Raw genomic sequence first — 17,519 nt, 5'->3', positions numbered from 1 at the left:
CTCGCCGTCGCATCAGTTGTCATATGCCAAAGTCATATATTTCGCGTATGCATCGATCAGCATGACCACACATTAATGTTAGACACCTTTCCCTGCGAAACGTCCTGTAGCATCCATGTAAATTGTATCAAATGAAATAGGTTTCCTTGTCGATATTAAATTTTTGAAATTAAATTATTTTAAAAATAAGCACCACCTTCATGTCCCCGAATAAGGACAGCTCCAAGTCCCGTGTTACTTGCATCCGCATGCAGCTCGATCGGCCAATCCTCCCCAAAAACCGCTAGCACTGGTGCCTAAGCTAGGCGCCGCATCACATCAAGTCCAGCACTTCCCACAATCAGGAGTCGATTCAAACCTAGCATTCCTTCCCGGTCAGGCTGTAAAGCAGCATCATACGCTTTAAAAAGGCTTCAAATAAATTAAGCTTCAAATAAATCGTCCAAAACGACCCGCTGGGTTACAGAACCGACGCTACCGCCCGACATTGGCTGGCACAGGCAACCCCTCAAGCGGCTCAACCCCTCTTGAACCCGGGCGTCGGGGGGCCCGGACGCGGCTACGCCCGCGAAAATATAAGTCTAAATAATTAAAATAAGTTAAAAAAATAATAATAAGTGGAGATTTATTATTAGAAAAAAATATCTGAGTAACCGAAATGAACAAACAAAAGAAGTAACTAAAGGAAATTCTTAATATTAGAAAAAGTACCTAAAGTTTGCCGTGCGCGCGTACTAAACATTTTTCTATATTAAATAATTATTAATTTTTGCGAATAATATTAAATAAAATCCCAAATGATTAAAATTACGATATTTTAAGTGTATAACATCGGTATAGATAACCGAACTGAGATAAATTAATTATAAGCAGCAAATAATTACATAAAAAATAATAGTAATTCGAAAATATATAAAAATTTACAAAATCATCAGTCATCTGCCCGTTCGCGTCGATCATACTATACCACTCGTAGGCTAGGTCATTTCGAATCAGTGACATCTCCTTAATTATTTATTAGAATGTTATACAGTAAACTATAATTTCCATCAAGATGAAATGCTAAAAGTGACTATTATATTTATTTTCATAAGGACGAATATCAAATTATAGAAATCATTTAATTTTTGTTAATGTATACAAATCTATATCGGCGCGCGCCATGTACGCGTTAAGCAAACTCACTTTGGGTGACGTTTTCTTAAAACAACAAACTTTGCAAGCCGTTGCTTAGCAACGCGTAGCGACGATTGTTATTAACATGGCGGAATAAATTGCTTGTCAAATTAATTATTTTAATATATTGGTATATATCGAAAATATTACAAATATGAGAAAAAAAAAGTATCCTATGTTCATCCCGGGACCCTTAAGTATTGTGTAGAGTTACTTTCGAATTTATAATATAGGTATGGATAAAGCTACCAAAAGCCCGTTCAGAATTTGCAAACCTTCCGAAAAAGCTCCATACTCCATGAAAACGTTTTCCATATAGACGAAAATGTTACCCATAACGGTCGAAGAGCAGTCACAATCACCGCCAAAACTCCGCCGGGGCGTTAGTCAATCCAGAAGACATTCCTGCACATTCAAAGAAATCAGCTGGACCAGTTATAGGAATGAAAGTCCCACCAATAGGTATTAGACAAAATCCCTGCGCCATATCGAGGCATATAATAAGTATGCGGCGTCTGACAATTCACAGAGCCGATCCGAAACCATAGGTAATGGAAATTTGATAGGAACTGTATTTTTATTAAGCTCGCAGCAATCGGTGCACATTCTATCCTCACCGTTTCCTCTTTCACAAGAATTACCGGGCTCGCGAATCAAGAAGCACTCTCGGGCCACACCATCGGCCATCAAATCGTAAATTCATTAATTTTCGTTTAGTCGATCAAGTCAGCGTCAATATCCCGAAATGGCTTCTCAAAATTTTCTTACCACAGTGATACCATGCTTGGTAAAAGTACACTCAGCCCTTCTCCCTTAACTATATCCGCACCAATTAAAAACGACACAAGGAGTTTCAATGTCTTCAATAATGCGAAATACTATCTCGACAAACACACTATTACCACACAGTCTCAATTTGTTGAAAAGACAAGACTGAAACGTTCCTGCTACCCATTCCTTTCAGCATCAAAAGAGTTGCCTTGTCCTTTTTCCATAAAAAAAAAAATAGTTCATTACTTTCATTCACCAAGTTGACTATGTTAGAATCATCACCAATTCTTTTGAAACACTCAAACTCCACACGCCCAACTTTGCCACAGTAATTGCATTTAGGCCCAGGCTTCTTCTGATCTGTCTGAACTAGCTTCAAAAGCAGAATCTGAATTCAAAAATGGTCCGTGGTCACTCACTTTATTTGTCAGTCTATTACAACTGAATTGAGTTTGTCCAGCCCCTTCATACCCAAAGCAGACTATAGACCCCTGACGATTCATCGCTCATATGGGACGCCAGTGAGGTATGGGCGCTTTACGTGATCCAACTTCTCGAGGCCTAAAAGTAGATGTGACCGGTTAATTCGGGAATAGTTGCACACCCACTAGACGCACACTCACTAGATAAAGGCCAGTTCATTGTTCACACATTCAAACTCTGCCTTGACCGCATCTTTTGTTGTGTTGTTGCACAACACATGTTTTGTTTTTTTTTTTTTTACTTGTTCAGCGTGATTACGCCAGTTCCTTAAAAGTACATCCTCCTCTGGATTGAGTGTAGCGATATAAATATTACTCAATCTTAGTCATAGTATTGTTGTAGTTGAATTTAGTAAATAAACTTGCAAGTAACTCATGACTAACTTACATACTAGCCTGATGTTGCTTAGACAGCGTTTCTCATCTCTTCTATTAGCAAGAGTGTCTCCGAATGCCTTGGCACGTTTGTTTGTTGAGAAGATGTGAAAGGATGGACCTGCTGGATCTATCCCGCTTCTGATGTCGGAAATAAAAGGGCGTAATAGACATTAAAAATAAACGAGTAGAACCTCCGACCATGTCCTGGCCTTTGGTTCTACTCGAAATACTTAATTAAATAAACAAGTAAATCTAAAACAAATAAATAAGCCAAATAATAACTGGAAACATAGTAAATTACAAGGAAAATAATAACATTATCTTATTCTTTAAATGATGGCTTGGAGCAGTGCCTGGGACTTGTGACCCCAGGAGTAGGTTTAAGGGATCCCTTTCCGATATATCAACACTCGCCTTTCACTGCTCCAGTCCAGTATAATTACGAATAGGTCTTAACAACATTCATAATTAAAATAGTCGAGGTTAACCAGCGGTGGAGCACGAGTAGTGCTCCGAGCCGTGGCAGAGCCTCGACTGGGCGTACAACACCCGCACGGCCTTTTATAAATCGACATTGACAACGGTGACGCGCCCAAAGTGGCGCCACCGGAAGCTGACAAATACAGAACCATCAATTCAATAATTACAGCATTTTATTAACTCTTAAATGTTAATTCTAATTTTACTCCTTAAAACATCTTTTGTAATTAATTAACTAATTATGAATTTATTCTTAATATTGAAATAAATTATCACCAGCCGACATATACTATATACATATAACGAAACTAATTTAAAATGTAAAAGATACATTCAATTTTCTTAACAGCATCCTAATACTGTAATAACCTAAGCGGTTCACATTTTAAAATATTATAAAATAAGCGAATAATTTTATCTCGAACTGGCTGAATATTGTGTGGCGGCGGTAGTATTATATTGAATTTATTGAATACTAATGTGACAGGCTAATTTTACTAAATTATTTCCCCTGCACACCTTATATAGGTATTTGTCTCGATTTCGAGATAATTTTGTAATAATCGTAAATATATTTTATTATAATCTACTGCGGTTAGAACGGTTTGGGTTATGTGGTTCTAAATCTATAGCGAGGTATATTTAAAAGTCTACCATCAGGTACTGAGTGACTGACATGCAACTATGCGGCGTAGAACGCTAACTTGGAATGTATGTTCCTTGGGAAGTGTAGGGTAGTGTTAAGAGAACATTTCCCGAAATTTCTATGGGAACGGTTAAAATTTCCATAATTTCGTGCAGAAGAACGTGCCACTGATATACATATAATTTTTACGACAAGTTATATTTTTTTGCGATCTAACTACTACTTATAAGCTCTTACGTCCTCCATTTTAAAATTAATTTCGTCAGATTGCGCGGTGTAAAGAGGCAGACTATCGCCGTGTGTTGCCTTACTGGACCATGGAACTGTATTTTTCTAATACCTAGTAGGGAACGATAATCATCGCGTTTATATGAATCAGACATAGCCTCACTACATGACAATGGATAAAATTATTATTTTTCTTTAATTTTATGACCTACGGATATATATTTTTTCAAATTTCTTATAAAACACTTCCGAATTTCATTCCAATTTTTCGATACATTGTATGTTGAGGTGCTAAACTCAACGTCGTGTTTTCTCTGGTTACCAGAACAAGGAAATAAGAATAATTAATTTCCTCAACTAGGAATGGAACCAACAACCGTCGCGTTAACAGTGAAGCGGTTATTGTTGCTTGTAGGTAGATATACTCACAAAAGCTGGCTACACTGTTATTAGCGCAACAAGATTGACTGATCGACTCTCACAAACAACAGAACAAAGCGAGCTTTCTGTACGTATCTGTTATTTAGATAGTATAATTAAGTTTTGTAATTATTGTATTGTCGAAACTAATTTTGTTGTACGATAACTGTACAGTTGGAGAACTGATAGCCTTTGTAGATTTTTATAGCTTCAAGGGTTATCCCGCCACTCGTGGGGAACGGAGTGTCTTAAGTCTAGGTTCCCTCTGTTTTCCCTGCTGTGTGAGGGATACAGCGTGAAAGCTGATTAGATTTTTTTATACTACTAACTTCTAGTATAGAATAGATATATTTCCAAGTTATCAACACTTCTATTCTACTACAACGTCTATCAATTCTCAAAGAGGTCAGCCGCCGTCCTGTCTCGCGGGGAAAAGGCACGTTAAGTCTACGACGTGCTGATAACGACGCATCGGGCTCGCGATTTAGGTCGCTATTTGTGAACTGTTGCACAATTATGATATGATTATGCAATTGTTTCTAATATTGTTGTTTTGTAGTAGTTGAGTGTTGGTAAGAGGCTATCGTAGCAGTGGGATAGGACGGTTGCAGGTTCGATGCCCTAACGGGAAATTAGATTATTTTCATTTCTTCGCTCTTCTAAGAAGACGAAGGGCGACGTCGATTTTTGTCACTTATTATTCAATGTATCGAAAAAATCTATGGAAAGTGGGGTACTAGCTATCCACTAGCTGCTGGTAATCTATACCATAAAATAAGCAGGCAGACTGTCACAATTTTACCTACGGAGAGGAGAGACCTAAGGAGATTGTTGTTTTCCACCATAAAAAGGAGAGATATTTTCTAGCTAGACTTGAATGTATAATCATCGCGTTCAATGCCTTCATAATATTTTTTTTTGCATCACGCTTTATTCCCCCTAGTACAAATCGAACCCACACTAAGATACAGACGTTGTGCCGCTGCGCCACAGCGGCCTAATAATATTTGCTTTCACTTAAGTCAATAGTATACAATTAAGTAAATCAATCGTTTATTTCAACGGTTGCCATCATGTATCAATTTTCCAATACAACCTTACAATTAAACACAAAATGACAGGCTTGATCACTATTTATGATATAAAAGTGACGTGCTCCACATCGAGATGATGAAATGTCTGGTATTAAGTGAAGGTGCAATAAGCTCACTCGTGACTTAGTTGTAAATATTTTGTGGGTAGGCAGAGAGAACTTAGTGTTAAGGCACTCTATTTCTCATTTTTATGCTGTAAAATAAATAAGCCATATTTTGTCTTGTTACCAGAGTGAGTAAACGATGATGAGTGATTCCACAAGACACATCGTTGTGTTTACAGTCAATCAATATTTATATAAGGAAACCTAATTGGTTTAAAAAGTGCGGCGTTAGGTTCCGAATCCCAACTAACACAGGGAAATTAAAAACGATAGTATAATTCAGTAAATTCTTGCCTTGTAGGCTGTAAATTGCGAAAATTGCATAAAAATAAAACTAATATATAAGACAATAAATAAAAACAAATATAAAATTAAATCTTATAAAGTCATTTTTTAATACGTAGTACTAAACATAAGCACTTATGTGACAAACCACACAACGGACAGAAAAGACGTGAAAATTTTGGATATTTGTATTTTGTTTTAATGAAGAAAAGACTCCATAGTTAATTTTCTCGTGTGGGAATCGGACACAATCGCGCACCCCCGCCCCGTTAATAATTTAATTTTTCTGAAATTTGGTGTTTAAATGTTATATATATGCTTTAATAATAGTTAGATATATATGCTTTAAAATATTTAATGATGTCTATATATTATTATTATAATCAAGTAAACAAGTAATAAATACGATACATTTTATTGCAACATCAATCAACTTTACTCTATTGGTTTAATTTTAAGCTCACTTTTAAGTTAATTAGAGATACAGAATGAATCTAATCTCATTTATATTAACCCTTAAATATATAATTCTGTGTAATAAATTTTAGATTATAAAATCAACATAAATCTTAAATATTTTTAAATCGTCAAGTTACATAAAAACGCCGATAGTGCCAGTCCTATAGGAAGCTACTACTGTATAATAGAAAGACGAGTACTTGTTTCATCTTCAAGTATTATGCATGTTAGATAACTTATAAAGAATATATCTCTCATGAACGGTAAAGTCATGTAAAACATATGTAATAACATGTTTTACGTGACCTGACTATAATATTACTAACAACGTGACTTTGGCCGAAATCTCCGTACTGACTACATAATTACTACATACTCATTCTACCTCCTATCCTATATTTTACCTAAGCAGAGATGAGCTAGTGATTTGACGCTTCACATCATTATTAGCTTTTTTTAGCTTCCTATATATAGGATAACGGAGTGAGTGTCTTATATATAAGACACTCTGATCGCCACATGGACCGCATTAAGATCTAAAAATACAACTATCACTTATACAGATATATCCCAAAATATAACTATTGATTCAATCATCATACAAAGCGTTTAAGGGTTAACTTTAACTTCGTAAAAGCACGGGTAATAGCGCCCGCTTTGTACATTAGCGAATAGATAAGACCCCTGCAACTACTTAGTTGGCAGAACTGAATATCTTAGATAACGTGATGCCTGTGAAACTAGATGTGAGCCGTCAGATACTAGTAGGTTCAATTAAATCGGCATTCCTTACCTACGGCGGGCTGCGTGATTGTTGAATTGCTGTCGATATCAATATTTATAAAATATTTGTATTTGTAACATTCTATTTGCCTGACCACACATGGAAGAGAATGTGATATTCCCCTTAGAAGGATTTGAATCTAATATATAATATAAATAGGCAAAAATACATATAATTAAAGATATATTTCGTTTATTCCAGGTTGTAATTGTTCATCAATAGGCGCGGAGAGCAGCGTGTGTGACATACGGACGGGACAGTGTCGGTGTCGACAGCACGTGACGGGGCGGGCGTGCGATACGTGCGAGGTGAGGTCGTAGGAAGAATCAAGGTTATAATGGAAACCGGAGTGTCTTCTCGCTAAGTTCTTTCCCAATTATATAAAAGAATTATAATGAATGAATGAAATTATGAATTATATAAAAGAATGATAAGAAATGAATCTGATTGTTAGAAAAAAAGTACGGCCCCTTGTCTATAGTGCGGGATAAAACATGAAGCTACAAGAAAAGAGGAAAGCACGAGTTTCTCTCATGTTACCCAGCCGTTTTTTTAGCTTCACGCTGTATTCTACATATAGCCGGGTTAGGACCTAGTGTTAGGACTCTCCATTCTCCTCTTTCCAACAATTTCTAAGGCAGAACTCTACGCCGCGCTTTGCCTTGTTACAAGAGCGAGAAAATAAAAATATTAAATATAGAGTGGGAATCAAACCCACAACCGTCGCGCTAACAGTCATACCCTTGCACCACCGAGCCACGGTGGACTCTTTTTATTGTGTTTATTATCTACAAATATGGATTTTTTAATAATGTACCTACTCAACATTCCAACAATATAAAACCATACAAAAAATAAAAGATATATAAGTTCTATAAAGATTTAAGATTTACGTGATTTAGGAATTGATTTCTAGCAACAAATTACCACTTCCCAATTCGCGTCGGGCGTATACGAGTAACATTTAATTGAATAAACAACGCGTAATTGCTAACTATACTGCTTCACACCTGGCTCTAGTGCTGAAATAAGTAAAAGTTAAGCATGAGAAATATATTAAAGATGCAGAAGAACTGTTCTTCGGTCTGTTGAGCATGAGTTTAATTAGTAAGTTTTTAATTAAATTGCAAAAAGATTCGGAAAAATGTAATAACGAAGAAAGGTTTTTTTAAACTGCACGCTGTATTTTCATTTCATTCATTTCTACACTCTGGTATCAAGACAAAATTATCCTTATCCTGCTATACGCGGGATAAAACGTGAAGTTACAAAAATAATCTTTAAACAAAAGTAGAGATAGATTTTGACATTCGTACTACGGTGCAGTAACCGTTGCACCTATTACACGCGAGGAAATACCAACGAGACATTACTACGGAGGTCCACACATTTGCATCTAGTTGACAGGCATTGAGCGACTGTTGTATGCACGCTGCACTGTGATTTATATAGGAAGTGAGAGCATGTTGGGAATTAAATTGATCTATTACTTATCTTTGTTAAAGAATATGTTAGAGGAATTTAAACAGACAGATAACAAAGTGATCCTATAATCGTGCGTAATCCGTCCGTACCTAACACGGTCGGTTTTGACAAACTTCATATCTATGATGACTTACTAATAGTGACAGGATTAATCTTAATTTTACCGAATTGTTTAAATTTCAATGTCTCTTCCTCGTTATTTCGGAGGAAAATCAAGAAGTGAACAGTCTTAACTCCATGTTCTCTTCTCTACGTACATAGAAGCTAAAAAGTTCTTAGTGTATTTTTGCTATATTTAGTTTAGTTGTTGTTTAATTCTTGTTAATTCTAGTAATTTTTATTGTGATTGCAATATAATTTTATATCATAAAGTCCTTCCATTCATTTCATACATCTATAACAGCGATACTATTTTACTATTAAAGCCATATATATTTCTGAGCGCACATCAACAGTCATAAATTATTCATTTGTATTATAAACGTTTATAGTCATTCACTCATTAATATCCCATTAAATTTATGTTGCACTGTATCAAACAATAACCTTTAATCGACGTGCTGTAATGTCGTAAAGTTTGTGTAAAATAGTGCGCAATAAATATATTTAATGTTATTGGTTCTCCCGAGTGAGGATCAGTGTCAGCTTGTAAATATAATAGTTGTGGGTTCGACCTCCACTCCAGGTATGATTTCATAAAGAAAATATTTCCTTTGTCTGATTGAAAATACGAAAATATCCGTATCCTTTGTCAGACAGAGAAAATAAAATTGATTGATTGATATTGAGTCCCCACAAGTTCAAGTAGAATATGGATTGTCCTTACTTCTATTAGTTGTACTAATAGAATATAACCAAAATTTTCTCCTAGGAAGGTTACTGGGGTCTGGAGCAGGGAGGCTGCAGGCGTTGTGAGTGCGACGCGGGTGCGGCCGCCTGCGACCCTGTCAACGGCGTGTGCGCTTGCTCGGTCGGTGTCGGGGGCAGGAGGTGTGACCGGTGCCTCCCTGGCTACTATGGATTTGGGCCTAATGGATGTTTGCGTAAGTTGTTATATCAACGTCAAACTGTATACGAGACAGACGTCCGGTACTTAACGCAACGTCTCGAAAATTTGACAGAAATTGAAGAACAGAATATCTTGACTGAAACACTGAATAGTATTTTAAAAAAGCTTATTGAATTTCAGCGTGCCCAATTTGCACAGACGGCCGCACGTGTTCCCCGATAACCGGCCGATGTATTTGCCCTGCAAGGACTCGCGGAGCGGGATGTCAGCAGTGCGCACGAGGTTATTGGGGCAGAGCTCTTGGATGTAGACCGTGTTCTTGTGGACCTGGTGCTCTTGCTGGTTAGTGTTTGGTAAACTGGAAGTAGAATAGAACTGGAATAGAAATATATAATAAACAGTATAATTTCCCAGACAGCTGTGACGCGGTGAGCGGTCAGTGCCAGTGCCGACACGGCTGGACTGGCCGCGATTGTACTTCCTGCGCTGTGGGCTTCTTCGGGCCGAAGTGTAGGCCTTGTGGCTGTTCCTTAGCTGGAACTAAGGGTTGCGGGAAGGGAGTCTGTGCTTGTAATGAAAGAGGAGAATGCCCTTGTAAGGTAATATTTTAGATTTAATTAGTCAAAGTTACTTTTATATTATTTTTTTCATTATTATTTTTTCAATAATTTTTGTTAGTAACAAATAAAATATAATCACAACATAAAAAAAATATTTTTTAAACCTAACTTTCACACGTGTGAATTAAATAATTCATGTCTTAATCTTCAGTCTCATATAACCAAAACTTTTACAGGAAAACGTGGTGGGTGAAAAATGTGACACTTGTCTCGATGGCACATTCGGTCTCTCGGAGATAAACCCCGCAGGATGCACCGCGTGCTTCTGCTTTGGGCGCAGCGCTAAGTGCACGCAGGCGTCCGTCACCCGCGCGGCGTTGCACGCCGCCACTCCGCTGCATTTGAAATTATTAAGAGGAGATACTATCACTAAGGTTATTATTATAAGGCTTTTCCATTTGAGTAGCTCGAGACGTCTATTTTAGATTTACTATTGTTTTTTAATTGTACAATAAAATACAACATTTTAATTTAATCAATTAAATAGAAAGTTTTGTGATATGGACAATATTTTATTTTAGATAAATGAACAGTTGATGTGCTTAATACAAACATGATAACTATTGTAGATCCATCGCCTTTACTTAAAAAATATTATAAATAAATATTTAAATTTAAATATTTATTTGGTTATATCCTTTTATTTTTGCCAGACTGACCAAGAATTCTTTTCCGTCCGCACAAGTATACAAGAAGGCACTATTCTCGTGCCCTGGCCTTCTGTACCAATATATGCTGAACTCGGCGAACTGTTTCTTGGTGACCACGTCTTATCGTATGGAGGAGCCCTTAGATTCAGGGTGGAGGAAGAAGGTGGAGAACCCCTCCCTCAACACGTGATGACTAGGTTTCCACTCGTTAGCATTCATGGGAATAATATAGTGCTGGATTATTATGAGGTTAGTACTCATATTGTTTTATTTACCCTATAATTAGGCCGTCATTGTCAGCGGTGTTTGACTGTAAAGCAGAGGTATTGGATTCGATTTCTACTTAGAGGAATAAATTATTTTCCTTTATTCGCTCAGGTAACAAGACCAAGCGTAGTGTTGAGTCCACTACTCAGGAATATGTGACGAAAGTCGGGAACGAATATTGTAAAACGCTAGTTTCGTTTTGAAAGGTTGTTTATTTTGTACTTCGTTCTTGTGCGCACAAATAAAATTTTAAAATGTTATAAAAGTATTTCATGATACCTTATGATTGATTTTATTGATACATTTATAGAACATTTTAAGAATTATATGAAGAAATTATCAATCAATTTGAATGTCTATACAGCGACAGCATGTGTTCATTCTACAAAAACTACTAAAATATGTATACACATACGAGTACGTATGGTAGGAAGGGGAACCTACTTTTTTACTTACCTATAATTTTTTTAGCGCATCCCAGCTGTAAACGGCTCTCACGCGATATACCTACACGAGTCACTATGGGAAGTGCGGGGGCGTAACTCAGGAGGCAGGCCGAGGGGGGCCTCCCGCGGTGAGCTAATGCTGGGATTGCTGGATATAAGACGATTGCTGTTACGGCTGTCTACACGAGCTCCAGTCTACAATGAGCCTATGCATGTGCTGTAAGTGTATATTTTACTTTTTTGCAGCTTCACGTTTTATCCAAAATATAGTAGGGAGAGAGAATCAGTGCTAAGACACTTCGTTCTCCAATTTCCGGAATTCCAGATATTACGTGTTAAGTGGCAACGGTGCGTTACATCATGATTCATCTAGTTAGAGCAGGGAAATACGAATAATTCCTACCTTTGTCTGGTGAAAGAACCTACATCCATCGTATTTACGGCGGCCTAAATACATTACCCCTTTTACACAACTTCAGCATTTTATACAGTGAAAGATATAGCAGCCTAATATTAAAATTTCAGACAGCGACGTTTTGGTTATTGTAGTGATAAGATCCATAAAATAATTTATTATAAAATGAATAATAAACGCGAAAGCCAAAAAGTCTTGTATTATCACTTGTTGTTTAAGGTGACGATGATTTTTTTTCTGCATTATTAAAATGTACACATATAAAATCTATATAAAAAAATAAAACAATCAATTTCTCTATTAACAGACTACTAAACGTGACTTTAGAAACAGCTATAGCTGGTCTTTCCCGTGGAGCTCCTGCACTAGGTGTAGAGCGCTGTCTCTGTCCCCGAGGGTACGACGCGCCGTCGTGCCATCGTCCCGCTGCAGGGTTTTGGATACCCCCTTCTCCTCCGAGGGTCCACCATGTCGCGGGAACAATAGTGATAGATGTGGAGAAGTCCAGGCCTTGTGATTGTAACGGGAGAGCTGAAGCCTGTCATCCGCAAACTGGACATTGTTTGGTAATTTTTTTGTTTACAAATAAAAAAACAACACAGTAAAATTTCATTTTTAAAACGAAGACCATTTTTATGCATGGTTTTAACCCTCTCCCAGACACCTCTAAACTCTAATAAATTGCAAGCGCGTCTACAAGTCTAATATATAAAAATGTAAAAAATATTATTTGCCCCTAATATGTTCATAGGCGCTTGTAGCTTATAAGATTTGGGTTTGCCTACCAAGGAGTTATAACTAACTATGCTAAGCGTCTGGCAATGGATATCGTCATTCTAATATTATTCCCAAGAAAATATAAAAAATTAAGCTTTTAATTTAACGAAAGTTAAGTAGTATTTTTTGCAAGTTATCTAATAACTGCCAAAATAACCACCACCCAAACTCCATATTCCCTAATAGTATTTACTGACGTTGGGTGTATACGCACAGCAACTTTCAGGCTTTATAAAATACTGTCTCTACTGTTCTACTACTGTGCAATTAAATTTGTCGAATGAATGCCTAATATGATAGTAATATTATAAACAGAACTGCACTCGCAACACAGCGGGCGCCCATTGCGAGCGCTGCGCGGAGGGCTACTATGGACTTGCGGACGAGGGCTGCGAGCCGTGCCCGTGCCCCACACGCGATGTCTCACACGCTGTGGCCTGTGGCGTGGCGCATGGCCGACTACAGTGCTATTGCAAGCCAGGTTAGTTATAAGTATTTATTTATATGACAACACTGTCTCACCGCAGCGGCACAGTGTCTAACAATAGGTAATAAGCACGACACTTGTGGATTCGATTTCGTCTCGGCGGGGTGAATTAATTATTTTTGTTTCCTCACTCTGGTAATGTCTCGAAAATAGGGTTAAAAGTGGAAGGATTTATAAATTCCATATAAAAAATGTTTCTGGCAGACTTTGAACTCGCTCCACCTTAATCTTTTTAAAGCCAATTAACCAATTTAATCATACTTTTGATATCACAGGTTACGCAGGGCCTCAGTGTGGTTCATGCGCTGTGGGCTGGAAGCACACAGCGGGTGGTACTTGTGAGCCTTGTGGGTGTGACACCCGAGGCTCTATAACACCACGCTGTTCTCCCCATTGTACCTGCGCACCACACGCTACTGGTGACCGATGTCAACTTTGTGTCAAACCAAGACATTATTTAGATGATAATGGATGTAAACGTGAGTTTTTTATGTTGGTTTCTAAGTTAATTACAGAATTAGATTTTGTTGGTTTAATTATATATTTTTTGTAATACTAGGCCGTCGTGGAGAAGCGGCACGAAGTGTACTGCAAAATCAAATGGTTGTGGGTTCGATCTCCACTCGAGGAAAAGAAGTATTTGTTTAAATTTATATTTTCATTTCTTCGCTCTAGTGTCTGTCTAGGCCCCTCAAGACGCAATGAGGGTCCCTCTGCCTACCCTGCCGCATGCGGGATAGAACGTGAAGCTGATTTATATGATTTTATATTGGAATATTACATAATTTTAGTAAAAACTCTAAAAAATTAAAATATTTGTTACTATATCCAGGAAAATCAGAGAGTTCGAGAGGAGAATCACATAGAGAGTTTCAGGAGAGAATTAATTAAAAAATATCTTTAGAAGAATGTACATATGCACATTCATTCATTATGCGAATATAATATTAATGTAATCAAATATTTATTTAAAGTGATTTAGAGTAATTTTCGACCTTGCCTAGTCTATTAAAAAAAAACAAATCTATTGCTTATATTTGTATACTTATATCTAAAAAAGTATATTTTTATTGTAGCTTGTGATAACTGCACTCAAACTTTACTGGACTCAATCGAAAAGTTAACATTTAAAATGCATTCAAAGGCAGATCTAACAGAATTAACCCGGATCCCTCAACCATTCCCAGTATTAAGAGAATTTGCAGAAAACGCTACCAAATTACACAATACTCTCCAAAACGTAAAGAAATCTATTAAAAATTCCAAAAATCTAGAATTTTCTATAGCTAAGTTAGAAGAAAGTGAGCATAATTTATTTACTAACGCCAATAAGCTGAAAGAAGACGCTTTAAGAAGAGAAAATGAAGCTTTATCGTTAAGCTTAGAAAGTGTGACTGGTTTAGAAAAAGTTTCAAAAGAAAAAAGAATGTTAGCAGAACAAGTGGAAAGGTTAGATGAGTTTGCTAGAGGCGAGAAACATTTAAGTGCCCACAGAGCTTTGAAAGAAGCAAGACATTTATTAAAGGAAATTAAGGAAATAAGTCTTATTGATTATATCACTGGAGTAACTGATGTGTCGGATTCGGTAAGCTGGATTTTAATATTGAAATATTAATTTTAGTAGATAATATTTGAAAACAAGGAGTATAAGATTTATGTCCTGATTTAAAATTATGATTTCAAAAAGATTGTACTCGCAAAATCTGGGCCTTTGAGTACAATCTTTTAGAAATGTGATTTTGAATAAAAAATATTTTTAGAATCGAAATATTTAAGGAATTAAATAATAATTTGTAAGAAATACTTTTAATAATAAAAAAATTACCAAGGCTTGTCGTTTTTATTGTTTTTATTACATTAACGGCTAACCAATAAATTTACAGGCAAACCTCCAATCAACATCTGTCCACGAATACAAATATCGTATAGACGACGTGATAAAACGTCTACGGAAGCTGCAATCGGGTCTTGAAGACTGGGAAAGGAAGGCCGAGGATCTCCCACACCTTGCCGATACTGTGTGGAGTGCGAGTGATACATTTGCAGAAGTTAAAAAGACAGTTACTCCCAAATTGGCGAATGTTAGAGACTTTGGATTGCGATGTCGATTAGTGTTAGAGGTAAATTTAAAAATATTTATTATATTTTTTAAGCTAATGTTAAGACAATCCGTTCCCTACTTTTCACCCAATTTTCAACACTTTGTGTGTTGAGTGGTGTAGCACAGCGCCGTGTTTTGTCATGTAACCAGAGCGAGGAAATGAAAATAATTTATTCCTTTGATTGGAACTCCTACCCACAACCAGCCACAAACAAATAAGTTTGTGCAATTATAGTGTTGTCTTTGATAGAAACATGTCAAAAATTTACATAGCTATTGTTATTATACCAATTCCTTCCAAAAAATATACCAGTACTCCTACGAGTACTCGTATACCTTTTTAATATTATGCAAAATTATTTACAAACGTTAAAGTTTTATTAATTAAGTAATATTATTTAATTAATAAAATTTTAATATAAATACATGAACGTAATTCTTAATTATCTTCTATTTACAGGACATATCAAAGCTTTCTACACACAACCTCACAGAACAAACCCGTATAGATCTTCTGCAAACTCAAAATCTTGCAGTTTCCTTTCCTTCTTTACTCTCTGAGCTAAAGAACTTAACATCTGCGGCTGAAGAAAAAGAAGGCATTTTATACAACCTCACACCGAAATACAAAGAAAAGTATTTGGATACTGTGGAGAAGCATGTTGCTATGTTAGGGGAAAAGGCCAAAGAATATAAAAAGTAAGTAATAATATAATTTTTTCTACATATTTGAGCTCCGCAGGGGAGATCTTGCCTTCGACAACTGTCTCTCAAAAAGCCACGTAGTGCTTGTAATTTCTTATGGACAGAGTACCCTCTCCCTCTCCACCCAGAGTCGCTGTAAAAGCCAGTAGGTTTTACAGCAGTGACCTTACGTTTAAAAAGAATGATTTTTTTAAAGATTTTAATATTATACACTATAGTCCTTAACCTATATTTTTTTGTAATTAAAACATTTCTTTAAAATCATTTTAAAGAAATAAATAAGTGGTAATGTAGATATGTTTTAATAAAAAATACAGTTTATTCGCCGGCACCCGAGCTCTCGCATCAGAGGGCGTAACCGCAGCAAGAGCTTGGAGACAAGTAGCGGATGGAGTCCGCGAGGCCTCAATAGCGGCGGCTGCTGCAACCGCCGCCGCAGGCACTGCTGCTAAAATAACAAGAGGACCACAGCCTTTAGTGAGAACTGCTGCTAATGAACGTGCTGCTTCAGAGAATCTTATGAAGCGTGGTACTGAATTGCTGGCTAAGGCTGATGGTGAGTTGGTTTAAAAACAGATTTAGACAGCAGGGAAAACCTTGTGTCAAGACACAACAGAATTGCCGGAGAGAAAGACAAAACTTAACACCGCACGTGGTTTTACCAGAACAGTTAAATGAAAATAATTCTCACATGAAACTTATTCACTAAGAGAATTAACGAATATTTGTTATTAGAATTCACATTTAATATCAAAAGCTAAATTTGTTTTTGACAAAGTAATTACAACTTTCAGAGCTACGTCATCAACTACAATCAGCACAACACCGAACTGATGCTATCAGTGTTACTTTACGAGCATTAGGTTGGAAGGAGCGATCGCTGGGAGGCGCGGCGGGTGGTGTAGATGGGTCTGAAGCTGGCATGGCGGGTAATGTAGCCGGCGGCGTAGTAGGCGAGGCATCTCTACCAGCTCTACGACAAGCAAGCGCTCAAGCAGAACGTGTCTTCGCGAGTACAAGAGTTCTTTACGATGAAGCAGCAGAAATTCGAAGGAAAGTGCGGTATCAGTTAAGGAGGAATCTTGCTGCGTTACAGCGATTGGGTGATACGGCGTTAGGCGCGGCTGAAGAACATGGTAAGTTATTACAAGTTTTATGTATATATCTACACAGTGTATTTGCTTATAAGTATATATTTATTGTACACAACAAATAAAATCTAAGAAATTTTTATTTTTGATTGCATCTCT

General features: G+C 36.8%; 1 protein-coding gene across 1 annotated transcript in view; it reads left to right on the top strand.

The window, feature by feature from the left end:
* The window catches only part of wb (wing blister), a 136,911-nt gene that overhangs the window by 102,631 nt on the left and 16,761 nt on the right, over nucleotides 1-17,519 (top strand). Inside the window, exons 19-33 of the mRNA XM_085192866.1 lie at nucleotides 7,509-7,615; nucleotides 9,664-9,835; nucleotides 9,982-10,143; nucleotides 10,216-10,400; nucleotides 10,598-10,795; nucleotides 11,075-11,320; nucleotides 11,810-12,003; nucleotides 12,507-12,765; nucleotides 13,292-13,457; nucleotides 13,739-13,942; nucleotides 14,540-15,048; nucleotides 15,347-15,583; nucleotides 16,025-16,263; nucleotides 16,587-16,825; nucleotides 17,064-17,405. Coding sequence (XP_085048992.1) covers nucleotides 7,509-7,615; nucleotides 9,664-9,835; nucleotides 9,982-10,143; nucleotides 10,216-10,400; nucleotides 10,598-10,795; nucleotides 11,075-11,320; nucleotides 11,810-12,003; nucleotides 12,507-12,765; nucleotides 13,292-13,457; nucleotides 13,739-13,942; nucleotides 14,540-15,048; nucleotides 15,347-15,583; nucleotides 16,025-16,263; nucleotides 16,587-16,825; nucleotides 17,064-17,405 — 3,459 coding nt within the window. The remainder of the gene's footprint in view (nucleotides 1-7,508; nucleotides 7,616-9,663; nucleotides 9,836-9,981; nucleotides 10,144-10,215; nucleotides 10,401-10,597; nucleotides 10,796-11,074; nucleotides 11,321-11,809; nucleotides 12,004-12,506; nucleotides 12,766-13,291; nucleotides 13,458-13,738; nucleotides 13,943-14,539; nucleotides 15,049-15,346; nucleotides 15,584-16,024; nucleotides 16,264-16,586; nucleotides 16,826-17,063; nucleotides 17,406-17,519) is intronic.

The sequence above is a fragment of the Heliconius melpomene genome, chromosome 1, assembly GCF_056956725.1.
Source record: "Heliconius melpomene rosina isolate 202511_hmr_F chromosome 1, ASM5695672v1, whole genome shotgun sequence".
NCBI classification, from domain to species: Eukaryota; Metazoa; Arthropoda; class Insecta; order Lepidoptera; family Nymphalidae; genus Heliconius; species Heliconius melpomene.
The sequence above is the reverse complement of the archived record's forward strand: the minus strand, read 5'-3'. Positions and strand labels throughout refer to the sequence as shown.